The sequence below is a fragment of the Macaca nemestrina genome, chromosome 12 (assembly GCF_043159975.1).
Source record: "Macaca nemestrina isolate mMacNem1 chromosome 12, mMacNem.hap1, whole genome shotgun sequence".
Taxonomy (NCBI): domain Eukaryota; kingdom Metazoa; phylum Chordata; class Mammalia; order Primates; family Cercopithecidae; genus Macaca; species Macaca nemestrina.
In genome coordinates, this window is record NC_092136.1 from 75,644,522 (window position 1) to 75,666,714 (window position 22,193).

General features: G+C 39.0%; 1 protein-coding gene across 12 annotated transcripts in view; it reads left to right on the top strand.

The window, feature by feature from the left end:
• Window positions 1-22,193, top strand: part of LOC105468784 (EMSY transcriptional repressor, BRCA2 interacting) — a 107,007-nt gene that overhangs the window by 28,115 nt on the left and 56,699 nt on the right. For all 12 annotated transcript variants that reach the window (XM_011719125.3, XM_011719128.3, XM_011719131.3 and 9 more), the window contains 2 exons: window positions 778-1,054; window positions 20,875-21,129. In XM_011719125.3, coding sequence (XP_011717427.1) covers window positions 778-1,054; window positions 20,875-21,129 — 532 coding nt within the window. The remainder of the gene's footprint in view (window positions 1-777; window positions 1,055-20,874; window positions 21,130-22,193) is intronic.

Here is a 22,193-nt window from a genome sequence, read left to right on the forward strand (position 1 = left end):
TGTCTACTACTGCTTTGTACCCTATACATTTCTATCCCGTTCACTAGATCTTTGAAGTTTCTTGAACATACCAAGCTTGTTTCTGCTTTAGGACCTTTGTATTTGCTGCTCACTGTGCCGATGGATGGTCTTCTGGGTAGCACCATGGTTCATATCCCTACTTCCTTCTGGTTTCTGCTCATATGTCACCTTACCGAGAGGTCTTTATTGAATACATTACTTAAAAAATCATACAGTGCTCCCATCATTCTTTATTCTCCTACCATACTTTTTTTGTCTCTTCCATTTGTCTCTACGTGACATATACTTAGTTTTCTGTTTATTTCTCTCCCACTACTAAAATGTAAGCTACTTGAAGGTATGAACTTTGTTTCTTTTGTTCATTCTTCTATTCTCCAGCGTCTAGGACCATGCCTGGCACATAGTAGGCGCTCAATAAATATTTATAAATGAATGAATGTTTAAATTACTTTCTAGAAAAAGTGTGTCAGTTTATACTCCCTAAGTAATATGCTGAATTGTCTACTTTGCTGTATCTTATACAGCATTGATGTTATCTTTTAAAATATTTGATTTGTAAAATTGTTGCTTTTAAGTACATTTTGATGATTACTAGTAAAGGAAATTTTTAATATATTTTTAGTTGTATATTCTTCTCTGTTGAATTGCTTCTTCATTTTTCATAAGCTATTTTTGAATTGTATGTAGTTAACTGTGAGTGTAGATACATTCGTAGTATAGCAGGTACATAAAAATAACTTATTTTTTATTCCTTAGGTTATTATAGTCACCACATCACCAAGCTCAACCTTCGTGCCCAACATTCTCTCCAAATCCCATAACTATGCAGCAGTCACTAAGCTTGTACCAACGTCAGTCATTGCTTCTACAACCCAGAAGCCTCCAGTTGTTATAACTGCTTCACAGTCCTCTCTGGTCAGTAATAGCAGCAGTGGCAGCAGCAGTTCTACACCATCACCTATTCCTAATACAGTTGCAGTAACAGCTGTGGTATCCTCTACACCATCTGTGGTCATGTCAACAGTAGCACAAGGTGAGTGCTGTTTCACAATTTAATTCTGTCACAGTTGCTATATGGAATTTTGAAGAAAACTTGGTGGATGTGTTTTTCTGCTTTGGATATGAAGGTCCCTACTCTTAGACTCAAGATCACCACCCCATGTACCCCAGTTTGAGAATGTCAAGATGGTAGGTGATTCCATTTTCTTATATTAATATGCTTGCCTCAAGTTGTTTTGCACAGTACCTAATGGCCTGGGCTGCTAACGTTTACAAAATGTAGGTTAAATCTTGTCACAATAAATTTCAAAGGGCTATACAAATATATTTAATATAATGAAATTTTTAAATGAGAAATTTGAAATTATATTACCATAGGTTCTTCAGAGGAAGCATCAAGTACACAACCTCTTCAAAGTAAGTGATAAGTAGTAGGAGGAAGAAGACGGTTTCAAGGATATGCCATTTGCCTTTTCTTCAGTTTCCTACATTTTTCTTTTCTTTTTCTTACATTTTTCTTTTTTTTTTTTGTTGAGACAGGGTGAAGTGCAGTGGAGCAATCTTGGCTCACTGCAACCTCCACCTGCCGGGCCTAAGTGATCCTCCCACCTCAGCCTTCTGAGTAGCTGGGACCACAGGCACACACCACCATACCCCACTATTTTTTTTGTATTTTTGGTAGAGACGGAGTCTTGCCATGTTGCCCAGGCTGGTCTGGAACTCCTGAGTTCAGGCAATCCACCCACCTCAGCCTCCCAAAGTGCTGGTTTTACAGGCACCAGCCACTGCGCTCCGCTAGTCTCCTAAATTTTTCTGTATGGATAGATGATGGAAATATTAACTGAAGAGCAACTGAGACCTGAACTCAAGGGCAATTGCTGCTTAATAGCAGAGGAGACCGGGCGCAGTGGCTCACGCCTGTAATCCCAGCACTTTGGGAAGCGGAGGCAGGAAAATCACTTGAGGTCAGGAGTTCAAGAACAGCCTGGCCAACATGGTGAAACCCTGTCTCTACTAAAAAAATACAAAAATTAGCCGGGCATGGTAGTGCACACCTGTAATCCCAGCTACTCGGGAGGCTGAGGTGGGAGAATCATTTGAACCCGGGAGGCAGAGATTGTAGTGAGCTGAGATTGCTCTACTGCGCTCCAGCTCTGGTGACAGAGCAAGACCCTGTCTCAAAAAAAAAAAAAGGCAAACAAAAGGAAATGTGGAAATCTCAGTTCCATTTTAGCTTAGTTTCCTAATACCTTTGTGTTCCTCCCATATGAAAGACAAATAGCATATCGTCAGAAACTTCCTTTTTTCAGTGTTGGTAGATCTTAAGAGAGTGATCAGAGGGAAGCATATATTATGTAGAATTCATACCCATATTTATAGTCTATTAAATGGAGCTTAGAAGCAATATAGAAGGGTACTTGGTATTAATTTTCATTGAGTTTTATGTGAATAATATATAACTCAAGACAGATTGGGGCTTGGAAATATTCTAGTTTATGAACTAGGCGTGAATGCAAGCACTCGAGTAGGAAAACAGTGTCTTGATTGCTTTAATGATGTGTTGTGTGTTTTATGTAACTGTAAGCAAGGAAGAGATTACATAGATATGATGCAGTCACTGTTTCTTCACTCTGCAGCTGTTATATAGTAGGATATGGGAGCATCTGTCATTTTCTGGTTCTGATACCCATTTAATGTCTCAATCAATGACAAGAAGTAGCAGTCTTCAAATTTCCTTTTGTTGGAATTAAAAAAAAATTCCAACATTTCTATTTATACAGCAGTGAATGAGAATATAGTCCTGTTAAATACAGAAATATTTATTTTTTGAGATAGAGTCTCCCTCTGTCACCCAGGCTAGAGTGTAGTGGCGTGATCTTGGCTCACTGCAACCTCCGCCTCCCGGGTTCAAGCAATTCTCCTGCCTCAGCCACCCCAGTAGCTGGGACTACAGGTGTGTGCTCCCAAGCCTGGCTAATTTTTGTATTTCTACTAGAGGCGGTGTTTTGCCATGTTGCCCAGGCTGGTCTTGAACTCCTGGCCTCTAGAGATCCCCCCCGCTTCAGCCTACCAAAGTGCTGGGGTTACAGGTGTGCATCCTCATGCCTGGCCTAAATATAAAAATAATTTTTATACAGAAAATTTGTTTAAAATGTTGGTTACAAACATGTTCCGAATTCACCGTTTTATCATTTGAAGGTTGAGAGAAGGAAAGGCCACCTGACTCCTCACCTGACTGATGCGTGTATCAACCCTAATAGGAATTATCATCTATTGATAGTTGTTTCTCTCTGCCAATACTCATCAAACAGTTTGCTGGTTTTACTGTATTAGAAAGATTACTGTTTTTCCAAGATAGATGTTACTATTTGAGGTAAGAGATATTTCTCTTGGTTACTAATAAAATATCTTCAAGCAAAATGAATATTTCAGGCTTCTATTTTTCATTGTTAATTTTCTCCAGGTAGCCACTGAATCTTTTAGGAACTTAGGACTTTCTTCATTTTCTCCTTTGCTTCTTAGCATTCTACATCTGTTTGAGTCTTGAGTAATTGTAGGGGAGCTGGAAGTGACATCTCAGAGATTTCTCTTAAAGTCACTGGAAGTTAATGGAGAATGAAGGATGTGAAAGTAAACTCTGAATATACTCAAGTAAACGATGTGATTATTTTGTTTCTGTTTGACATATTTAATTTAGGTGTTATTAGTACTAAGAAATCAAGGAGTTTTATTTTTTTTAAAGAAAGGTAATATTGGTGGAAGTGGTAACACATAGACTGCATTTGTGATTCTGCCTGCAGGGCTTCTGTAGCAGCTCCTGTGTGGGTACATCAGGCAAGAGGGCATTCAGTGTCTGCTTCTACTATGGACTACAGACATATTGTTTTAGAGCTGATGTATCTCTGGTTATGCTTGTAGGGGTAGCTGGTGGTAGAGGGGAAAGGGTCTTAGCAGTAACTTGGTAAATGACTCCATGTTTGTAAGTGTAGTGATGGTCCACACTGCATTAATTGATGTAGTTACATCTCTTTTAACTTAGTGGTCTTCTCTCTCTTTTGTCCTTGCAACTTACTTGTTGAAGAAATAACTAATTTTTCCTGAGAGTTTCCCATAGTCTGGATTTTACTGATTTCATTTGTGTAGTGTAGTTTAACAAAGTCTCCTGTTCAATGCATTTCCATAAAACTGGTAGCCAAATCTAGGAGCTTGATTAGATTCAAGTGTGATTGTTTTTGGAAACAGGAAGAATGAACATTTTATAAGTGGTAGTGTATACTTCTCGTTGCATCATTTTAAGAGACACATAATGTCTGTTTTTTCCCTTTAGTGATGTTAACATTGACTAGAGGATACAAGTGTTACCAAATGGTTTTAATAGCTATTAATAATCTTTGCCTAGATCTATTATTTTATTGGTTATTGCAAAATGCATTTTATCTTTATTTTCATTTATTAGCTAGAATTCTTAAAGAAGAACTTTCCTTTATTATTATTGCTTACCCTAAGGTACAACTCATGTGGGAGAAGCAGGATACATGCCTGATTATTTCTCTTCATTTGTATATTTTCAGATGAATTGGTTCATCGGCCAATAAGATTTTAACTCCCCATATTATTAAGATTTTTGGTGTCTATCAATACATCGCAGATCTTCCTTCTGGTGCTCACATTGTTCCATCCTTTGCAGTGGGAGTCTCTTTAAGTTGATTTCTAAATTCTTTTGACACCACTACATTAGTCTTTAATAGTGTCCTTGTTTCATGGTATGTTGAGATGTTCCAGGTTCATCTTGTACATTTTCTCCCCTAGACTTGAAATTAGACATTTTTTCAGGGAGTCCTGGTTTCTTAGTGAAAAATGGTGTTTAGATACCACAATCTGGGCATTGTGGGGGTGTTCATCACTACTGCATTGGTCATTGTTTCTACATTTTATTGGTGGACAGAGCTAGAGTTCTTTTTTGTTTGAGAGGAAATATGTCATCAGTTTATGCTGATATTACTAATTCCAATTTATAATTATGGGTTTTAACTTTTTCTATTTGTATGTTTGTATCTTTTTTCTTCTGATGATTCAGGAAGAATCTTTAGGAACTAGAAAATCCTGATTTCTAATGATTAATAAAATTATACCTTTAATGTATAATACATAGTAGTTTCAGAATAATAGAACCAATATGATTATTGAACATAAATTTTTATTGTAGTTATTTCATTTTTAAGGGTATTGTAAGGATATACAGTGAAATTACTGTATTTAAAAGTCACTTGAAATAATTCTTTTCTCTATAGTCAAGCATTATAATTTGTTTCTGGGTTTTTTTTTTTTTTTTGGATTGTCATTTTGAAAATTTTTGCTAAATTTTATTTATAATTATATAACATATTTATGTAGTTCCAAAATCAAATCCACAAAATCAAGTATGTTCTGAGAAGTCTGTTTATCTATGACTTCTTCTTCCAACAGTTGTTCTGTCCCCATAATGGGTAATCTTTTTAATTTTTATTTCTCCTTTCATTTTTTAACATATAAGCAAATGTGTATTTATTATATTTTACCTTTTTCCTAGATAAACGTAATATATTATACAAACTGTTGTGCACTTTAATATTTGGAAGGAGTAATTTTTAATTTGGTGGTTATAAGTCTGGTGCTGGTAATATAGAAAGAGGTAATAGCTGAAATGTGGTTTGTGTGTATAGAAGGAAATAATTTATATCTTAGATGACTGCTTCTTCATAGTTGATTCATCTTCCTTTTTCCTCCAGATTTTGTACTTAACAGACTAGAAGCTGTAATTAGCTTTTATTGTTATCTCTCAAATCCATTCTCAAATGGGCTATTATTTCTTAGATTGATTCCACTTTTTATTCTGCCTGTTTCTTAGATTAATTGTTGCTACTGTTTTTTTAAATTTTACTTTGGTGAGAAAATTTGCTTTCATCTTGTTCTTTTCATGTTATTTTATGGACTTCATGAATTATTTACCCAGTGCTGTGACAATCTTCTGCTGACCTTTTATTTTCCCTCCTTGACCCGTTTTCAACCTAACAAGTTACTTCCAATTACATTGTTTCCACTAGTATTCCTGCTGTCTACACTTTATTTACTTTCTTTAGGCTGGCCCTGAATGCAGTTTCTGTTTTCCATTGCCGTTTCACAAAATACCTTCCCTGTGAAATCCCCCAACCCTATCAGTTCAACATGGTTCCCATTTAGTATCTAAAAGCATTTAAAAGTTATTTAAAACCTAACAATATTAGTAGGTCAGATAGTTTCGGAGAACAGTAGAGAACAAAGTGCTACCAGTAATCCCACCACTGTACCACAATAGCACTTTCTTTTTCTGTATTATTACCTTTTTACCCATGTGAATAATTTTTTTTTTTTTTGGAGACGGAGTCTTGCTGTCACCCACACTGGAGTGCAGTGGTGCAATCTCGGCTCACTGCAATCTCTGCCTCCCAGGTTCAAGTGATTCTCCTCCCTCAGCCTCCTGAGTAGCTGGGATTACAGGCGTGTGCCACCACGCCCAGCAAATTTTTGTATTTTTAGTAGAGACGGGGTTTCACCATGTTGGTCAGGCTGGCCTTGCACTCCTGACCTCATAAGCCACCCGCTTCAGCCTCCCAAAGTGCTGGAATTATAGGTGTGAGCCACCGCACCTGGCTGTGAATAATATTTTTTACATATTTGGAATAAAAAGTTCATATTCTATTTGGTAGCATGCTTTCTTCATATATTGTTGCTTCATTAGCATTATCCTAATTATTTTCAGAGCTGTTTAATATTTTTATTATTGCATAATTTATTAAATTTATTATATAATACATAATAATTTATTAAATTATTCCCTTATTGTTGGGTATCTAGTGTGTTTCCAGGGTTTGATATTCTAGATTTAACTATAGTTAACATCTTTGTGAATTTAATTGAGCCTTCCCTTTTCTTAGAACCAGCACTCAGGAAGGAGCAGGATTACCAAATAGAAGAATTGGAATTTTTTTGTAGAGTTTACTAAATGCTGTATTTTATCCCCCTGAACTATACCCTTTCAGAATATTTCATTAGTATCTGGCCACTATTAAGTCCTTATTCTTCTTGTTTAAAAAAAAAATAGGGTGGAGGGAATAATTTTGGTGATTAAAAAAAATTGAGTAGCATACTGCTTAACCAGTACAGTTTCATCATCCCTAATCTGAAAATCTGAAATCTGAAATGCTCTAAATTCTGAAGCTTTCTGAGGGCCAATTGATGCCACAAGTGGACAATTCCACACCTGACTTCATGTGGTAAATTGCAATCAAAACACAGGTGCACACCACACAGTTTATTCAGCATTCCCAAGGGAAAAAAGACTCCTTCTGCCTTCTGTAGCAGTAATATATCTTTTCCTTGCCCACCCAGATTCCCCTGACACAAACACTCCCTCAGCGGGTAATAAAATGGCGTGTATGCAGGCTGGATGTGCCAATAACAGGTTCCCAGCAATGCTCCACATGGGGCCAAGACCTATGTGCATCACTTGCCATGTTTTTTTTGCTTATTTTCTGTTCTGTGGTGTAAAGATGTTGAAAATGTCAAAAAGGCCTGCAGATACCTCTGAGGGGTAATAGTGACAAGGAAACGAGGAAGCACTTAAGTTTATCTATATAGCACAGAAGGACAAGCTGTTGGAGAAATTGGACAGTGGTGTTAAGTGTGCAGTGTGTTGCAGAAGAGTATGGTGTTGGAATGACTACCATGTATGACCTGAAAAAACAAAAGGATAAGCTATTGAAATTCTGTGCTGAAACGATGAACAGAAGTTAATGAAAAATAGAAATACGCTGCATAAAGCTAAAAATGAAGATCTCGATCGCATATTGAAAGAGTGGATCCATCAGCATTGTAGTGAACTCATGTCACTTAATGGTAATACTGATCATGAAACAAGCAAAGATCTATCATGATTAACTAAAAACTGAAGGAAGCTGTGAATATTCAACAGGCCATTTGCAGAAATTTAAGAAGAGATGCGGCATTACAGTTTTAAAACTTTGTAGTGATAAAGCATTTTTTGATAACGAAGCAGCAAGAAGTTCATTGACAAGTTTGCCATCGTCACCGCTGATGACTATCTTATGCCAGAACAAGTCAATAATGCTGATGAAACGTCACTGTTTTGGTGTTACTGCCCCAGAAAGACACTGACTACAGCTGATGAGACAGCCAATACAGGTATTAAGGATGCCAAGGACAGAATAACTGGGATGGGATGTGGTAATGTAGGAGGCACTCATAAATGCTGTGATGGGCAAAAGCTTGCATTCTTGCTGTTTTTAAGGAGTGAATTTCTTACCAGTCTGTTATTATGGTAACAAAAAAGCATGTATTACTGGGGATATCTTTTCTGATTGGTTTCCAAACATCTTGTGCCAGCAGCTTGTGTTCATTGCAGGGCAGCTGGACTGTGCAACAATGGCAAGATTTTATTTATTGATGACTGTTCTCATCTTCCAGTTGAAATTCTCCTCAAAAATAATGTTTATGCCATGTACTTTCCCCCAGTGTGACTTTATTAATTCAGCCATGCGGCCAAGGTAGCCTTAGACCAATGAAGAGTTATATAAAAATGCTTTCTTGGGGGAGTGGCTGGCAAGATAGCTGAATAGGAACAGCTGTGGTCTGTAGCTCCCAGCGATATCAACACAGAAGGCAGATGATTTCTGCATTTCCAACTGAGGTACCTGGCTCATCTCATTGGGATTGGTTAGACAGTGGATGTAGCCCATGGAGGGTTAGCCAAAGCAAGGTGGGGTGTTACCTCACCCAGGAAGCGCAAGGGGTTGGGGAACTCCCTCGTCTAGCCAAGGGAAGCCGTGAGGGACCCTGCTGTGAGGGACGGTGCATTCAGGCCCACATACTATGCTTTTCCCGTGGTCTTTGCAACCCATAGACCAGGAGATTCCTTCGGGTGCCTACACCACCCAGGGCCCTGGGTTTCAAGCACAAAACTGGGCAGCTGTTTGGGCAGACACCAAGCTAGCTTTAGGAGTTTTTGTTTGTTTGTTTGTTTTTTGTTTTTTGGATGGGGTCTTGCTCTGTTGCCCAGACTGGTGTGCAGTGGTGCCATCTCGGCTCACTGCAAGCTCCGCCTCCCGGGTTTATGCCATTCTCCTCCCTCAGCCTCTGGAGTAGCTGGGACTACAGGCAGCTGCCACTATGCCCGGCTAATTTTTTGTATTTTTAGTAGAAATGGGGTTTCATCATGTTAGCCAGGATGGTCTTGATCTCCTGACCTCGTGATCCACCCACCTCGGCCTCCCAAAGTGCTGGGATTACAGGTGTGAGTCACCACGCCCAGCCAGGAGTTTTTTGTTTTTGTTTTTGTTTTCATACCTCAGTGGTGCCTGGAACACCAGCGAGACAGAACCCTTCACACCCCTGGAAAGGGTTGTGAAGCCAGGGAGCCAAGTGGTCTAGCTCAGCGGATCCCAATTCCATGGAGCCAAGCAAGCTAAGATCCACTGGCTTGAAATTCTTGCTGCCAGCACAGCAGTCTGAAGTCAACCTGGGTCGCTGGAGCTTGGTGGGGGGAGGGGTGACCACCATTACTTAGGCTTGAGTAGGTGGTTTTTCCCCTCAGAGTGTAAAGAAAGCCACAGGGAAGTTCGAACTGGGCGGAGCCCACTGCAGCTCGTCAAAGCCGCTGTAGCCAGACTGCCTCTCTAGATTCCTCCTCTGTGGACAGGGCATCTCTGAAAGAAAGGCAGCAGCCTCAGTCAGGGGCTTATGGGTAAAACTCCCATCTCCCTGGAACAGAGCACCTGGGGGAAGGGGCAGCTGTGGGCGCAGCTTCAGCAGACTTAAACGTTCCTGCTTACCAGGTCTGAAGAGAGCAGCAGATCTCCCAGCAGAACACTCGAGCTCTCAGAACACTCGAGAGCAGCAGATCTCCCAGCAGAACACTGCCTCCTCAAGTGGGTCCCTGACTTCCGTGCCTCCTAACTGGGAGAAACCTCACAGCAGGGGTTGATAGACACCTCATACAGGAAAGCTCTGGCTGGCATCTGGCAGGTGCCCCTCTGGGACAAAGCCTCCAGGGGAAGGAACAGGCAGCGATCTTTGCTATTCTGCAGCCTCCGCTGGTGATACCCAGGCAAACAGGGTCTGGAGTGTACCTCTAGCAAACTCCAGCAGACCTGCAGCAGAGGGGCCTGGGTGTTAGCAGGAAAACTAACAAACAGAAAGGAATAGCATCAACATCAACAAAAAGGACGTCCACACAGAAACCCCATCTAAAAGTCACCAACATCAAAGACGAAAGGTAGATAATTCCATGAAGATGAGGAAAAACCAGCACAGAAAGGCTGAAAATTCCAAAAACCAGAACGCCTCTTCTGCTCCAAAGGATCACAACTCCTCACCAGCAAAGGAACAAAACTGGATGGAGAATGAGTTTGACGAATTGACAGAAGTAGGCTTCAGAAGGTGGGTATTAACAAACCTCTCCGAGCTAAAGGAGCATGTTCTAACCCAATGCGAGGAAGCTAAGAACCTTGAAAAAAGGTTAGGGGAATTTCTAATTAGAATAATCAGTTTAGAGAAAAACCTAAATGACCTGATGGAGCTGAAAAACACAGCACGAGAACTTTGTGAAGCATACACAAGTATCAATAGCCGAATCAATCAAGCAGGAGAAAGGATATCAGAGATTGAAGATCAACTTAATGAAATGAAGCGTGAAGACAAGATTAGAGAAAAATATGAATGAACAAAGCCTCCAAGAAATATGGGACTATGTGAAAAGACCAAAACTACGTTTGATTGGTGTACCTGAAAGTGACGGGGAGAATGGAACCAAGTTGGAAAACACTTGGAGAGTATTATCCAGGAGAACTTCCCCAACCTAGCAAGACAGGCCAACATTCAAATTCAGGAAATACAGAGAACACCACAAAGATACTCCTCGAGAAGAGCAACCCCAAGACACATAATCGTCAGATTTACCAAGGTTGAAATGAAGGAAAAAATGTTAAGGGCAGCCAGAGCGAAAGGTAGGGTTACCCACAAAGGGAAGCCCATCAGACGAACAGCGGATCTCTCTGTAGAAACCCTACAAGCCAGAAGAGAGTGGGGGCCAAAATTGAACATTCTTAAAAGAATTTTCAACCCAGAATTTCATATCCAGCTGAACTAAGCTTCATAAGCGAAGGAGAAATAAAATCCTTCACAGACAAGCAAATGCTGAGAGATTTTGTCACCGCCAGGCCCGCCTTACAAGAACTCCTGAAGGAAGCACCAAATATGGAAAGGAAAAACCAGTACCAGCCACTGGAAAAACATACCAAATTGTAAAGACCATTGACACTATGAAGAAACTGTATCAACTAACGGACAAAATAACCACCTGGCATCATAATGACAGGATCAGATTCACACATAACAATATTAACCTTAAATGTAAACAGGCTAAATGCCCCAAAAACACAGACTAGTAAATTGGATAAAGAGTCAAGACTGATCGGTGTGCTGTATTCCCGAGACCCATCCCATGTGAAAGATACACATAGGCTCAAAATAAAGGGATGAAGGAATAGTTACCAAACAAATGGAAAGCAAAAAAAAAGCAAGGATTACAATCTTAGTCTCTGATAAAACAGATTTTAAACCAACAAAGATCGCAAAAGACAAATAAGGACATTACATGATGGTAAAGGGATCAATGCAACAAGAAGAGCTAACTATCCTAAATATATATGCACCCAATACAGGAGCACCCAGATTCATAAAGCAAGATCTTAGAGACCTACAAAGAGACTTAGACTCCCACACAATAATAGTGGGAGACTTTAACACCCCACTGTCAATATTAGACAGATCAACGAGACAGAAAATTAACAAGGATATTCAGGACTTGAACTCAGCCTTGGACCAAGTGGACCTAATAGACATCTACAGAACTCTCCACCCCAAATCAACAGAATATACATTCTTCTCAGCATCACATCACACTCATTTTAAAATTGACCACATAATTGGAAGTAAAACACTTCTCAGCAAATGCAAAAGAACAGAAATCGTAACAAACAGTCTCTCAGACCACAGTGCAATCAAATTATAACTCAGGATTAAGAAACTCACTCAAACCCGCACAACTACATGGAAACTGAACAACTGAGTGCAGTTTCTGCTGAACTGCTCCTGAGTGACTACTGGGTAAATAACAAAATTAAGGCAGAAATAAATAAGTTCTTTGAAACCAATAAGAACAAAGACACAACATACCAGAATCTCTGGGACACAGCTAAAGCAGTGTTTAGAGGGAAATTTGTAGCACTAACTGTCCACAGGAGAAAGCAGGAAAGATCTAAAATGGACACCCTAACATCATAATTAAGAGAACTAGAGAAGCAAAAGCAAACAAATTCAAAAGCTAGCAGAAGTCAAGAAATAACTAAGAGGAGAACTGAAGGACATAGAGACACAAAAAACCCTTGAAAAAATCAATGAATCCAGGAGCTGCTGTTTTGAAAAGATTAACAAGATAGAAAGACAACTAGCCAGACTAATAAAGAAGAAAAGAGAGAAGAATCAAATAGACACAATAAAAAATGATAAAGAGGTTATTACCACTGATCCCACAGAAATACAAGCTACTATCAGAGAATACTATAAACACCTCTACGCAATAAACTTGAAAATCTAGAAGAAGGCCAAGCGCGGTGGCTCATGCCTGTAATCCCAGCATTTTGGGAGGCCAAGACGGGTGGATCACCTGAGGTCAGGAGTTTGAGACTAGCCTGACCAACATGGAGAAACCCCGTCTCTACTAAAAATACAAAAAATTAGCCAGGCATGGTGGCACATGCCTGTAATCCCTGCTACTCGGGAGGCTGAGGCGGGAGAATTGCTTGAACCTGGGAGGTGGAGGTTGTGGAGACTGCACCATTGCACTCCAGCCTGGGTAACAAGAGCGAAACTCCGTCTCAAAAAAAAAAAAAAAAAAAAAAAACTAGAAGAAATGGATAAATTCCTGGACACATACTCCCTACCAAGACTAAACCAGGAAGAAGTCAAATCCCTGAATAGACCAATAACAAGTTGTGAAACTAAGGCAGTAATTAATAGCCTACCAACCAAAAAAAGCCCAGGACCAGACAGATTCGCAGCCAAATTCTACCAGAGGTACAAAGAGGAGCAGGTACCATTCCTTCTGAAGCTATTCCAAACAATAGAAAAAGAGAGACTCCTTTGTAACTCATTTTATGAGGCCAGCATCATTCTGATACCAAAACCCAGCAGAGACACAACAAAAAGAAAATTTCAGGCCAATATCCCTGATGAATATCAGTGAAAAAATCCTCAATAAAATACTGGGAAACTGAATCCAACAGCACATCAAAAAGCTTATCAACCACAAACTGGCTTTATCCCTGGGATGCAAGGCTGGTTCAACATATGCAAATCAATAAACGTAATCCATCACATAGACAGAACCAATGACAAAAACCACATGCTTATCTCAATAGATACAGAAAAGGCCTTTGATAAAATTCAACACCACTTTATGCTAAAAGCTCTCAATAAACTAGGTATTGATGGAACGTATCTCAAAATAAGAGCTATTTATGACAAACCCACAGCCAATATCATACTGAATGGGCAAAAGCTGGAAGCACTCCCTTTGAAAATCGTCACAGGACAAGAATGCCTTCTCTCACCACTCCTAGTCAATATAGTATTGGAAGTTCTGGCTAGGGCAATCAGGCAAGAGAAAGAAATAAAGGGTATTCAACAAAGGGTATTCAAATAGGAAGAGAGGAAGTCAATGTGGAGAAATCGGAACACTTTATACTGTTGGTGGGAGTGTAAATTAGTTCAATGATTGTGGAAGACGGTGTGGCGATTCCTCAAGGATCTAGAACCAGAAATACCATTTGACTCAGCAATCCCATTACCGGGCATATACCCAAAGGATTATACATCATTCTTCTATAAAGACGCATGCACATGTATGTTTATTGCAGCCCTGTTCACAGTAGCAAAGACTTGGAACCACACCAAATGCCCATCAGTGGTAGACTGGATAAAAAAAGTGTGGCACATATACACCGTGGAATACTATGCAGCCATAAAAGATGATGATTTCTTGTCCTTTGCGGGAACATGGATGAAGCTGGAAGCCATCATTCTCAGCAAACTAACACAGGAGCAGAAAACCAAACACTACATGTTCTCACTCATAAGTGGAGTCGAGCAATGAGAACACATGGACACAGGGAGGGGAACATCACAACACTGGGGCCTATTGGGGGGTAGGGGGAAAGGGGAGGCATAGCATTAGGAGAAATAACTAATGTAGATGACAGGTTGTTGGGTGCAGCAAAGCACCATGGCGTGTGTATACCTATGTAACAAACCTGCATGTTCTGCACATCTGTCCCAGAACTTAAAATATAGTAATAAAAAAAAATGCTTTCTTGAACAGCATGCTAACATAACAGCAGTGAACAGAGGCATGAATGTGGAAGATTTTCAACAAGAGTTTAAATTGAAGGATACCATATATGCTGTTGCCAGTGCTTGGAACATAGTATCTAAAAACACAGTTGTGCATGCCTGGCACAACCTCTGACCTGGGACTATGTTTAGTGATTATGATCAAAGTAGTGACTTTGAAGGATCTTGTATGTCAGATTAGAAAAAAAATGATGTCTGACCTCTCCTCCTAATATTTGCAAAAAAAAATATACCTTCAGAGTCTGTCTGGAAGGTGGCTGAAGTGGATATTTAAGAAGTTTTTAACATCATAATGAGGCTCCACTTACTCCAGTTGACTGATAGTGAAATAGCCAAAATGGATCTGAATCAAGGTGGTCATAATAGTGATGATGAAGATGACATTAACACTGCAGAAAAAAGGCCTATACATGACATGGTGAAAATGTGTGATGATCTTACTGAAGGACTAGAGCAGTGTTCATTTATAACAGAGTAAGAAATCATGTCAGTTTATACAATCAGAGAGAAAATTCTAAAGCAAAAACTGTTGTTAATGAGACAGATGAGACTGGGTGCGGTGGCTCAAGCCTGTAATCCCAGCACTTTGGGAGGTGAGGCAGGCGGATCATTTGTCCAGGAGATGGAGACCATCCTGGCTAACATGGTGAAACCCCAACTCTACTAAACAAAATACAAAAAATTAGCTGGGCATGGTGGTGGGTGCCTGTAGTCCCAGCTACTTAGGAGGCTGAGGCAGGAGAATGGCGTGAACCCAGGAGGCGGAGCTTGCAATGAGCAGAGATCGCACCACTGCACTGCAGCCTGGGCGACAGAGTCTCCTGGTCTCTCATCTGCTTCTGATGCTTCTTATTACCTAAAAACAAACACAGAAATAGAAACAGGATACAGTAGCCTTTTAATCAAAACACAACATCAGATGTAGACTGAAAGCCTGTCTTCATTTGTTCTTGCTCTTGTTTAACAGCTGATTCTGGTGATACTACTGTGTTCCGGTGATACTACTGTGCTGCTAGTACCCTGAACATAATTATTTTTTAACTGTATCAGTAGTATGTAATATTTTTTTACTGTTAGATACTTACATGTAAATAAGTGTAAGAAAATGATTGCTTATCAGTAGCATACAAGTTTAGAGTCAGGAATGGTGATGATACCTAACAACCGCAGATTGTCCACATGGGTGCCCAAGATAGTGACACCTTTGCTTTCTGATGGTTCAGTGTATACAAACCTTGCACAAAATTATTTAAAATATTTTATAAAGTTTATCTTCAGGCTGTGTATAAGGTTTATGTGAAATATAAATGATTTTCATGTTTCAACTTGGGTCACATTCCCAAGATACCTTGTTATGCCTATGGAGATATTCCCAAATCTGGAAAAGATTCAAAATATGAAACACTTCTCGTCCCAAACATTTTGGATAAGTGATACTCAAACTTTATATCATTTTACACCTGATTTTTTTCTTTAATATCTATGGGTATAACACAAAACACAGGTAATGTTTTTAACATTTATGCATTATCTTTCCCCTTCACTTACATGGCTTTTTCAAAAATGTTCTTTGAACTTCATATTTCTCTAGGGCTCATGTTAAAAACTCTGAGTATTTCATATTTATTCAAAATTACCAGTGTAGCCTGAACCACAGTTCTTCCAAACATGGAGAAACAAACATTAATATCTTTGTTTCAGTGATATTCACAGTAGCCCATATTTTTTTTGTGCATTTAAATGTTTCATAAATTTAGGCTGGGTACATTGGTTCATGCCTGTAATCCCAGCACTTTGGGAGGCCAAAGAGGGAGGGTTGTTTGAAGCTAGGAGTTCAACATCAGCCTGGGCAACGTAGCATGACCTCATCTCTACAAAAAATACAAAAATTAGCCAGGCGTGGTGGTATGCACCTGTAGTCCTAGCTACTCAGGAAGCCTGAGTCAGGAGGACTGCTTGAGCCCAGGATTTGGAGGCTGCATTGAGCTATGATTGTGCCACTGCACTCTAGCCTGGGCATTAAAACAAGACTGTCTCAAAAACAAAAACAAAGTTTAATAAAGTTATTGTTACAGAGTCCATGGATTATTTATGCTTTTTTATTTTTTAGCTAGGTCTGGAGATTCTTATATGGATTGTTAATATCTAAACTTACTTGCAAAATATGATGTGATTGAATGAATATCTTTACATAAATCTGCATTGATCGAGTGATTGGTTTTTCACAATAAAATTTATTATCTCACAAAACCAGAAGTCCAGAAGGGAGGCTCAAGTTTTGAGCCATCAAGGAATTTATTTTCACCTTTCTCTTTGCTTTTCTTGGTATATTGGCTTTTTTCTTGGGTAATTCTCGTCCTGGGCAAGTTGAGTACATTTCAGGTACTACATCCAGCTGTGACAATGTGAGAGAAAAAAGAGACAATCGCCTTCTGTGGGTCTATCTTAGGAAAGAAAAAATCTTTCCCAGAAGTCTTCCATGAGATTCTCTTTATGGTATGCTGGCCAAAACTGTGTCATATGTCCTACCTAAACTAGTTCTTTGCAAAAGTAATGGGGCCACCATGACTAGCTTAGATCAATTAGGAATTGCCTGTATGACTGGCTTAGGGCCAGCCCTCTGAAAGTATATGCCAATGCCTTGTGGATTCTTCAGGAAAGAAAACAGGTTCTATTAGAAAAGAGGAGGGCAGAGGAGAAAGGAAATTAGACAGGCAACCAAGAGTGTATGCTGCATTCGATTATTTAGTAAATGGTTTTAGAACAATTGACTTTTCATTTGGTTCTGTGCATGTCCATGTTACTTCGTTGATGGACTTGATCAGATTCTTCTTGTTTTCACTTTTTTTTTTTTTTGGTCTACTTGTTATGTCAGTTACTGAAAGAGAAGTGTAAAAATCTCTAGCTATATTTGTGGCTTTGTACATTTCTCTCTTTAATTCTGTCAGTTTTTATACACATACACTTAGGATTATTGTGTCTTTTTGATGAATTAACCCCCTTTTCATTATGAACCATTCTTCTTTATCTCTGGTAACCCTTGATGTTATCACCAGTGTTTCCATGTCCACCTTTTCTGATGTTAATATAGCCACTCCAGCTTTCTTATGATTACTGTTTGCCTGATGTATCTTTTTTTTTTTTTTTGAGATGGAGTCTTGGTCTATCACCCAGGCTGGAGTGCAGTGGCGTGATTTTGGCTCACTGCAACCTCCGCCTCCTAGGTTCCAGCAATTCTCCTGCCTCAGCCTCCTGAGTAGCTGGGATTACGGGCGTGCACCACCACGCCTGGCTAATTTTTGTATTTTTAGTAGAGTGGGGGTTTCACCGTGTTGGCCAGGCTGGTCTCAAACTCCTGACCTCTGGTGATCCGTCCACCTCAGCCTCCGAAAGTGCTGGTATTAAAGGCGTGAGCCACCGTGCCCGGCCTACTTGATGTATCTTTTTTTCATTATTGTATTCTTAACCCATCTGTGCCTTTGTATTTAAAATATATCTGTTATGAACATTGTATAGTTAGGTCTTTTTTTCCAGTCTGATAATCTCTGACCTTTAATTGGAAGGTGTAGTCCATTTACATTTAATGTTAATTATCAGTAGGATTGAGTTTAAGTCTGTCATCTTTTTTTTTTTTTTTTTTGAGTTGGAGTCTCGCTCTGTCGCCCAGGCTGGAGTGCAGTGGTGTGATCTCAGCTCACTGCAAGCTCCGCCTCCCGGGATCACACCATTCTCCTGCCTCAGCCTTTCGAGTAGCTGGGACTACAGGCGCCGCCACCACGCCCGGCTAATGTTTTGTATTTTTCAGTAGAGACGGGGTTTCACTGTGTTAGCCAGAATGGTCTCGATCTCCTGACCTCGTGATCCGCCCACCTCGGCCTCCCAAAGTGCTGGGATTACAGGCGTGAGCCACTGCGCCCGGTTAAGTCTGTCATCTTGACAATTGTTTTTATTTGTCATGTTCCTTGTTCCTTTTCCTCTCTTTTCCAGTCTTCTTTTAGATTTATTGATTTTTTTTTTAAAGGATTCCATTTTATTTCCTCCACTTGGTAGCTACACTTCAAAAAAAAAAAGTTGCTCTAGAGAAGGGTTTTCAACCTCCATATTGTTGACATTTTGGACCAGATAATTTTTTGTTCTTGAGGCTGACCTGTGCATTATAGACCTGACCTCTACCCACTAGGTGTCGGTAGCATATGCCCCCTCACCTCTGTTATGAAAATAAAAAATGTCTCCAGTGATTGTCAGATATCCTGTGGGATGAGGAGAGGCAGAAAAATTACTATTGGTTGAGAATCCAGCTTTAGAGCTTACAGTATGCATTTTCAATGTTTAACAGTCTACCTTGAAATAATATACCATTTCATGTGTTGTGTTAGAATCTTAAAAGAGTACTTCTATTTCCTCTCTCCCTTCCTTGTGCTATGGTTGTCATACACTTTAATTCTATATATATTTATAAACTTCACATTGCCTTAATTTTTTTGCTTCAAACAGGTGATTTTCTTTTAAAGAAATTACAAAAGAGGGGAAAACATGTCTTTTAGGTTTACCAGGTTCATCTTATACTTTTCCTACTCCAGCCTTGGAATCAGTCATTTTTTCAAGAAGTCTTGGTTTCTTATAGTAGAAAGTAATAATTAGAAGCTAAGAGATGGGTGCTGGATATGCTCATTGCTGGGTGTGTGTGTGTGTGTGTGTGTGTGTGAACACATGTACATCTGTATTTTCATATATTAAAAGCTGAGTTCATAGTGATACATCCAATTTCAATCAAACATTGCATGTTAATTTGTTTCCTCTCTCTCTTTGATAGTGAAAAACCTAACTTCTATTCTCTTGAATATACTTATTTATCAGTTTCCTGATATGTAACCAATCTCACATCATTGCTGCTGTTGCCTCCTCTCCTATGCAGATGCTGTCCTCATTCCTCTCAGGTTCTGACATCTGCATACTCCTACCTCAGCCCAGCTGAGTTCTTCTTCTTCTTCTTTTTTTTTTTTTTTTTTAAGAGATGGGGGTCTCACTCTGGCACGTAAGCTGGAGTATAGTGGCATGATCATGGCTCACTTCAGTCTATAACTCCTATGCTCAAGGGATCCTCCCACCTCAGCCTCCTCAGTAGCTGGGACTACAGGTACATGCTGCCATGCCTGGCCTTCTTGTCTCCTTTCAAAGTGTCCCTCAGTCTGTGATTGATCTTGATCTGCGCAACAGCTCTTAGAGACACAGGGCAAGGAAAAATTCAACAAATGAAGATGCTGAGGTCTAGAGAGTCATAGTGACTTCTCAAGTTTCATCCTCCATCTTTATCATTCTCTAGAGACATTGTACATATGAACGTGATATTATTTAAAACCTTTTCTGTAAGACAGTGTATGTGTCATGGTGGGGATGTGGTAGAGGAAGGTGTGAAAAACATCCTAAATACTTGAGAATTAGGCTGTTAGTTTCTTTTTATCGTTTCAGCATGCTTAAAAAGTTAATATGATGAGTTATATTCCAGGTTCTCTCAGTTCGGAATATTAACTTATTGATGGATAATAGTCCTTTTAGATAGTTGACGAATTCAGAAAAATTACAGATGAAAAAACTGGGAGAGGGAAGAATATCTGAAACTCATACATCTTTAGTGAGTTACTAGTACTCCTTACCTATGTGTGCTTGCTAATATTAGAATCCCACTGAAAAGAACCTCATATCATCAGAATCTTTTTGCTGTGGATATGTTGAGTATGCCCATTTACAACTTTTCGTGTGATTATTTAATGATTCAGAGTTCTTAAGAAATGACTTTTTCTGTTTTTATTTAAAAATTTATTTCCTCTTTACCATTCTCAGAGAAAAGGAAATGAGTTTATCTTGTTCAAAAAATGAATGTGAGTTATTTCATGGATACTATGTTTAAATGGACTGATTAGTACCTGAAAAATAGTATTTGAAAATATATAACATATAAATAAGATGGAAAAATTAATAAAATTGCTTTTTTCTTATATTATTCACATTGAGAACCTACATTTTCTAATAGAAAATCTGTTAAGAGACAGGTCTGGGAACATCCTGTCTGATAATTTGTTTCTTTCATTCTCACTCTTCACCAAGGGAAAATCAGTTCGTTTTTAAAATCTGAGAACAATGGTTACTTACTTCCCTTGCAGAGTTTGAGGACTAGATATCATATATGTAAGGTGCCACACATTTTATCTGACACTTACTAGGTGCTCAATAAATTGTACTTTTTGTTGATTTCCCTAGTCTTTAAACTATTATCTACTATGATAACCAGAAGTAACTTTAATTTTGCTTTCCTATCAAATTCTCTTTTCCCTTACTCCTTTTCTACAGGTGTATCTACATCAGCAATCAAAATGGCATCAACCAGACTTCCTTCCCCCAAAAGCTTAGTGAGTGCTCCAACTCAGATTCTTGCACAGTTTCCTAAACAACATCAACAGTCTCCTAAGCAGCAGTTATATCAAGTGCAACAGCAGACACAGCAACAAGTGGCCCAACCTTCTCCAGTATCTCATCAGCAACAGCCTCAGCAGTCTCCTTTGCCACCTGGTATTAAACCTACCATCCAAATCAAACAGGAGTCAGGTAACTGGAAAATGTTTATAAGATATGGTAATTCTTCTTTATTCACCAGTTTTTTGAGTCTGTCAGTCCATGAACACGGTATGTCTCTTCATTTATTTAGGTCTTTGACTTTTTCAACAATGTTTTACAGCTTTCAGCATACAGATTCTGTGTATGTTTTGTTAGATTTGTACCTAAGCATTTCATTTTCTTGGCGTGATTATAATTGGTATTATGATTTTAATTTCAATTTCTACATGTTTTTTGTTAGTATATAAAAATAGTGTTGATCTTGTATCCTTTGACCTTGCTGAACTCACTTGTTAGTTCTCAAAGTATTTACATAGATTTCTTGGGATTTTCTGTGTACACAACTGTGTCATCTGTAAATAGGGACAGTTTTATTTCTTCTTTTCCAATCAATATACTGTTTATTTCTTTTTCTTGTTTTATTTTATTGACAAGAACTTCCAATACTATGCTGAATGAAAAAGAGTGAGGGAAGTGGACATCCTTGCTTTGTTCCTAATCTTAAGGAGAAAACATTCAGTCTTTCACCATTAAGTATGATCCCAGCTGTAGGCTTTTTATAGATGCTCTTTATCCAGTTGAGAGAGTGCACTTCTACTACTAGTTTTTGGGGAGTTTTTATCATGAGTGAGTGTTAGATTTTGTCAAGTGCTTTTTCTGTTCAGTTAAGTTTTTTCTTGTTTAGTCTATTGATATGCTGGATTATATTGATTGATTTTCTGTTAAACCAGCCTTGCGTATTTGAAATAAATCCCACTTGGTCATGATATATAATTTTTTAAATACATTGCTGGATTCAATTTGTCTCACTATTCATGAGACATTTTGGTCTGTAGTATTCTTATTACTTTTGTTTTGTTTTGTTTTTTGAGACAGAGTTTCGCTCTTATTGCCCAGGCTGGAGTGCAATGGCGCGATCTTGGCTCACCGCAACCTCCATCTCCTGGATTCAAGCTATTCTTCTGCCTCAGCCTCCTGAATAGCTGGGATTACAGGCATGTGCCACCACACCCAGCTAATTTTGTATTTTTAGTAGAAACGGAGTTTCTCCATAT